The sequence below is a fragment of the Egretta garzetta genome, unplaced genomic scaffold (genome assembly GCF_000687185.1).
Source record: "Egretta garzetta isolate BGI_Z169 unplaced genomic scaffold, ASM68718v1 scaffold407, whole genome shotgun sequence".
Taxonomy (NCBI): Eukaryota; Metazoa; Chordata; class Aves; order Pelecaniformes; family Ardeidae; genus Egretta; species Egretta garzetta.
The window spans coordinates 120,890-127,237 of NW_009260183.1; the positions used below are offsets into that span (position 1 = coordinate 120,890).

The following is a 6,348-nucleotide window of genomic DNA, read 5'->3' on the forward strand; positions in this document are numbered from 1 at the left end:
GGTTCAGCACAAGCTGTAGTTGCTGCAAAGGCCCTGAAGAGGAGAGGCTGATGCATTACAGGCAGTTTTAAAATAAATGGGCTTTTTTTAGCCCTCACCCCATACCTTTGAGGGCAAAATGTCTATGGTGGGAGGAGAAACCCTGAGCATAAAGTGTGGGAATCGTGTAGAGGTGGAGATCCTGCTGTTGGCACCGTCTGGTTGAGGAAAATGGGGTGTTTTTTACTTTTTCTGTCTTATTGCAACACAAGGCGGGGGGAAATAAAAGGAAAAGAGGGTTTATGTTGTCTGGGGCATTTGCAGCTGGGAAGCTCAGTGCTGCGAGAAGTCATTAAGCTCAATGACAGATTCTAATTTCTTTTAACGAGGATTAAAAAGAAATCCTGTCTGCTGCATGGGGATTACCCCCCAGCCTGAGGAGTTTGTTTCACCAATAAATTGATGGCCACAGAGATTCCTGTGGGGCTGTAGAGGCTTCTTCCATGCGTGGATACAGGCATCTTCTGGAGCCAGGTCCAACTTCCAACCTGTTTCTGGAATGAGAAGTTTGGAGGATACCCCCTTCCAGGCTTGGGACAGAGCCAAGATCTTTGTCCATCCAGCATCATGGTCCAAGTTTTGGGGTAAGCAGGGGGGAATTCCAGTGCGGGACGGTGATTGCTCACACGTGTCCTACCTGGAAGCATAGGCACAAGAGTCTGAACACGCTTGGACTCACCTAACATAAGACAAAGCTTCAAAGGAGGAGATCAACCCCAGGGTGGTTTGGTATCAAAAGCCACTCCTATGAGGAACCATGTTACTGGGGTTGAATTTCCCCCCCTCCACCCTCTTCCCTGTTGTTTTGGATGTCCCAACCTTTCCCCACCTAAACAGGCCACCTGTGGTAGGTGGGAGATGTCCTGTAGGAGATGTTTCTGCCCTTCTTTGCCTGGTGCTGCCCCAAATATGAGCTGGGAGATGAATCATTCATTGATGGCTTTGGAGGAGGGGTGAAAAGCTCTGCTCCTTGCTGAGCCCCTGCTCTTCTGGAGGGAATGATGGGGCATTGGAGAGGGTTAAAGGGCTGCACGGAGCCTGGGGAGAAGGTCTGGGCTGGAGACAGGTGGAGGGAAGTGTTGGAAATGTGATCCTGGATCTGGGCAGGGAAAAGAGCTTTGGCAAGGAGAAGGCGAGCAGAGCCAGAGCGGCTGGGGAGGAGGAGGAGGAGGGAAAGTGATCGGTGGGTGCCCAGGATAGATGCAATGGGGGAGGGGAAGGAATGGTAAGTGAGATGGGGCGGAGGGTGACAGAGGGGACAAATGGGGCAACCGAGGGGTGGGAAGGAGCAGGAGCTTGAGTGGTGCAGAAATGTCGGAGGTGTCCAGGGCTCGGGCTGGTTTCCTTCGCCAGAGCACGGCAGAGCGACTGCCGCGGGCTGCGTCCCGCTGGGACCCCTCGGCTACCCGGCTCGTCTCCCACCTGCCCCCCGCTAGCACCCTCCCCGTGCAGAAGGTGGGGCGATTCGGGAGGATGACCCTTTCCTACACCTCTGCTCCGAGGTACGCGGGGGCAGCTGGAGGGTGGGGGGGGCATAGGGAGGGCAATGGGATGCGCTTGTCCATCTGTCCGGAGGTCGTCTGTCCTTTTTTTTCCCCTATACCCACCTCGTTTCGTTTGCCTGCTTTTCCTGCCAGGCTGCCCATTTTCCCTGTTTCCCTTTGCTATTTACGCATCTCTGAGTAGCACGGGGATTTCTCGCCGGCTCGTTGCCCGCTGGCTTGCTGGCCATTGGCTTGTTGGCCCCCGCCTCTTCCTTTCCGCAGAGGTGCGATGAAAAACGTACGCGTGGTGTAGGGGGAAAATCTATAGCGTGTGTTTATTTACAGCTCGAGAGGAATGGGAAGTGGAAGAGAAAGCACTTTCCCTTCCATAGGGCGTGGGTATAAATAGATATCGATGTATATGAGTGGGGGTAGGTAGGTGAATACGCACAGTGGTGGAAACGATGGCCAGCAGAAAAATTCCTCTGCTGTAGGGAGCTGCACACGTGTAAATGGATTTATACTGTGTATATGGGAGTATCCCAGAATCCCAGCATGGCCAGGGTTGGAAGGGGCCTCGGGAGCTCACCCAGCCCAACCCCCCCACTCAAGCAGGCTCACCCAGAGCAGGGGGCACAGGACAGCAGCCAGGCGGGGGTTGAAGATCTCCAGAGAAGGAGACTCCACAGCCCCCCTGGGCAGCCTGGGCCAGGGCTCGGGCACCCTCACAGTCAACAAGTTCTTCCTCCCATTCCACTGGAACCTCTTGTGCTTCAGTTTGTGCCCATGGCCCCTTGTCCTGGCGCTGGGCGCCACTGGGAAGAGTCTGGCTCCATCCTCGTGACACCCACCCTAAGTGATGAGATCCCCTCTCAGCCTTCTCTTCTCCAGGCTAGAGCAGAGGTGGAGGAGAACCTCCCTGGCCCTGCTGGCCATGCTCCTCTTGATGCACCCCAGGATGCCGTTGGCCTTCTTGGCCACCAGGGCACCCTGCTGGCTCATGGCCACCATGTTGTCCACCAGGATGCCCAGTTCCCTCTGGGCAGAGCTGCTTCCCAGCAGCTCAGCCCCCAGCCTGTGCATGGGGTATATGTGTGTCCACATGCATGCACCTGTATGTATAGGCCTGTGTGTGAATATATACATATAAATATAAATATATATATATATATTCTGCTATTTGCCTGAGTCATTTTTCTGTGTTCTTCCCAATCACAAACTAACCTGGCTTGTAGCAAAGCACTGGTTTTCTGATTTTATTTTTCCCATGAGGAAATGAAGGATTCCCTTCCAAGGCCGGGACTGTATTTAAACCAACCTGTTGGCAATTAAACTGACATGTTAATGGCTGGACTTGATGATCTTAAAGGTCTTTTCCAACCTAAATGATTCCATGATTCTATGAGCTGAATAAAAACTCATTTCCAGTCCCAAATGAACCAGGCTGGCTTTAGCCATAAATGCATGCCTGGAGCCTGACGCTCCCGTTTAGTGGATGCCAGAAAGTGCAAATGACGGAGAAGTTTTTAAAGTTATGAGAGAGGCTCAAGAGGAGGGCGGTTGCCCCTCTGTTAAAGAATTTCATGAGTCTCTGGGTTTGCCTTTATTCGCAGCTCAGTGTTGGGCCCTCACCTCAGTGAGTGGCCAATGGAAACCACAAGCACAACACTTTTATATCCTTCTATCACAATTGGATAAAGAGTTTCCATGGTGTTCACAATTCCTCATCAGTCCAGCCAGCTGCAAGTCCATTGTGTCCCACACGTTAGTGTATTTGCAACGTTCTGTCTCAGTTCTGCTTTTCGATCACGAAGTCCATTGGCTCATCCATCAAAAAGTCTTCTCCCAGCCACCACCGTGAACTCAAGGCAGAAGCATAAAAACTTAATCATAGAATCCTAGAATGGTTTGGGTTGGAAGGGACCCCTAGAGCTCACAGAATCATGGAATGGTTTGGGTTGGAAGGGACCCCCAGAGATCACCCAGCCCAACCCCCCTGCAGGAGCAGGGCCATCTCCAACCACATCAGGTTGCCCACAGCCCCGGCCAACCTGGCCTGGGATGTTCCCAGGGATGGGGCCTCCACCCCCTCTCTGGGCAATCCCCTGCCAGGGTTTCGCCACCCTCAGGGTCAAGAAGTTCTTCCTCATCTCCAGTCTAAACCTGCCCTGGTTTGGTTTAAAACCATCCCCCCTTGGCCTGTCACAGCTGGCCCTGCTAAAAAGATTGTCCCCGCATTTCCTATGCACCCCCTGGAAGCCCTGCAAGGCCGCACTCAGCTCTTGCCTGAACCTTCTCTTCTCCAGGCTGAACACCCCCAACTCTCCCAGCCTGTCCCCGCAGCAGAGGGGCTCTAGCCCTTGGATCATTTTGGTCGCCCTCCTCTGGCCCCGCTCCAACAGGTCCATGCCCTCCTTGTGCTGAGGGCTCCAGAGCTGGATGTCTAACCTCTCCTCTATTCATCTGGGCCTACTTTAATTATTCTGTCTACATTGTGGTTTAAGATCGACTGATCTGATTGTCTTAAAGTCTTACCTTCATCTCTCTTTATCTACTGATTAACTCAGCTGGTGATCAGTCCAGCCATGGAGGGGGGCTATACAAGGGACACGGTGAGCAGTAGACCGTGGGCTGTTGAGTTTCTGCTTGCACACCTGCATCTTGGTTGCATCCAGAAGTCAACATCTTCATACAATGTCCACAAGCTGATTAATGAAACCAAGCAAAAGCAAAACCTACTCCTTCCTTTGTCACCCCCTCCTCAGCGTTCTTCCCCAATTTCCAAGGTATCGGGATGAACACAACCCCTACTACAAACCAGAAACCCTTTGTGAACACCATCAAGACTAATTTTGCTAATAAAATGCCTCCAGTACAACTGCTGGGGTTGGGATTTGTCTCCTCTTAGCTCCAGCTGTCTCCAAGGGAAAGATCTCAACTGGGGGATGTCAGATCAACCCAGCTGACCTTGCCAGCCACATTTATGGATAGGACCACTTGAGCTGTTTCTCAAGTCCTCATTAGGAGAAGACAAATCGCATTTCTCTGTTGATGGCAATGTGTCCCCCCGCCATAACGAGCTTTGGTGAGCTGCTCAGGTGGAGATGACCATATCACAGGCAAACTCCAGCCAAGGAGGGTCCTCGTCTATTAATTGCCATTCCCAATCAATGCAAGACCTCCAAAGCCACACAAAATGGTCTTGGAAGGCAAAAAAAAAAGGGGGTTTTGAGGTGCAGGACCCCGATCCAGAGGTTAATCTTTCTGGATGTGGGAAGCTCCCAAAAAAAATTCTTGACTTTGCATCCACGCATATTCCCTTTCTCCTGTTGCTTTTTATGGCCCCCATTGAGCCCTGGAGCTCAACCAAGTCATCTGAGTCCCTCAGCTGAAGCTTCCAGGGCGAAACAGGTCTTTAACAACAGCTCAGATGGTTACCTGGCCCAGAGCCTAGAGCAGCCGTTAAACGCCAGCCTGGGGCCTCAGATTTAGCGCTGGGTCAGCCAAAAAGCAATGAGACCTGGAGCGGGTGGCCATAGCCCAAACGATTTCCCTTTTCCCACCTCCCTCCTGGAAAAAAAAAATAAAAAAATCGTATCAGGGAGCCCAGGATTTGTGGGGGAGCAAAGGGAAGGGACCTTCCTCCTTTTCTGTCTCTTCTACCTATGTGTTGTCGCCTAACGCCGAGGTCTTTGTTGCCAGTTTAAAGAAACCGGACACTGCAGAAGTGACCTCGGGCAGCAGGCTCGTTCCTGGAAGAGGAACGCCCACTTGGGGCTGGATGCCAAGCATTCATGTTCCGTGTCCAGCCCCAGTGAAATCAGTCCTTGCCCACAGGAGAGAGGCCATGGCGGCCGTGTTTCTGCCCGGCAATCTCCAGGATGAAGCCACTTGCTCCGTCTGCCTGGAGTTCTTCAAAGACCCAGTGTCCATTGAGTGCGGGCACAACTTCTGCCGGGCGTGCATCATCAAGAGTTGGAAGGACCTAGAGATGGACTTCCCCTGCCCGCAGTGCCGAGAGGTCTTCCAGCAGAAGAGCTTCAGACCCAACCGGCAGCTGGCAAACATGTCCGAGATCATCAGCCAGTTCACCCTCCGTGGGGCCAAGGGTGCCGAGGAGGACGGGCTCTGCGCAAAACACAGGGAAGCCCTGAAGCTCTACTGCAAGGACGACCGGAGAACCATCTGCGTGGTGTGTGACAGGTCCCGGGAGCACCGGCCGCACGCCGTGGTACCCGTCGATGAGGCATCTGAGGAGTACAAGGTACCTTGTCTGTCTGTCTGTCCACCCTGAGGAAGAACCTCCCACCCCCCCCAAGGCCTTTCTGCCTCCTGGCGACACGCATCGCGTTGCGTGTTCGTGCTCGAGCGAGTCCCCGCGCCATCACCTGCCTTTCCCGGGCTCGGCCTCATGCTCAGCTTCCCTGCAAAGAACCGGTTGCTGCTTTCCAGCTTTCCGAAGACCTGGAAACTTGCCCCCCCAAGATACGCAAAACCCTCGCGTGACATCCCATTGCCTCGGCAGCCGGGGGGAGCGGGGGATTTAACACAGGGCCAGCCGCAAGGCGAGAGTTTCTCCTGCCCAAGCTCAGCAGGTTTGAGCCCCATGAGCATTGCGCTGCAAACACCACCTGCGGGCACCCACCTTATCAGTAGGGTAAGAGGCTGCAGAGCGAAACCCCCCCGACGTCTGTTTGAGGTCTGGGCGAGCGTCCAAAGATGAAGAGAAGTGGATGAAAGGCAGGAGCTTTACGTGGGCCAAACGGTGGGGGAGGTGGGAGCAGCAGCCGACAAAACGGGGGCCCGGGCCCTCCCCTGGCAACCC

General features: G+C 53.7%; 1 protein-coding gene across 1 annotated transcript in view; it reads left to right on the plus strand.

Annotated features, from left to right (window-relative positions):
• Positions 1-5,211: 5,211 nt before the first annotated feature.
• LOC104129177 (E3 ubiquitin-protein ligase TRIM7) overlaps positions 5,212-6,348 on the plus strand; it is a 16,968-nt gene continuing 15,831 nt past the window's right edge. The window contains exon 1 of the mRNA XM_035897440.1: positions 5,212-5,787. Coding sequence (XP_035753333.1) covers positions 5,305-5,787 — 483 coding nt within the window. The 5' untranslated portion in view covers positions 5,212-5,304. The remainder of the gene's footprint in view (positions 5,788-6,348) is intronic.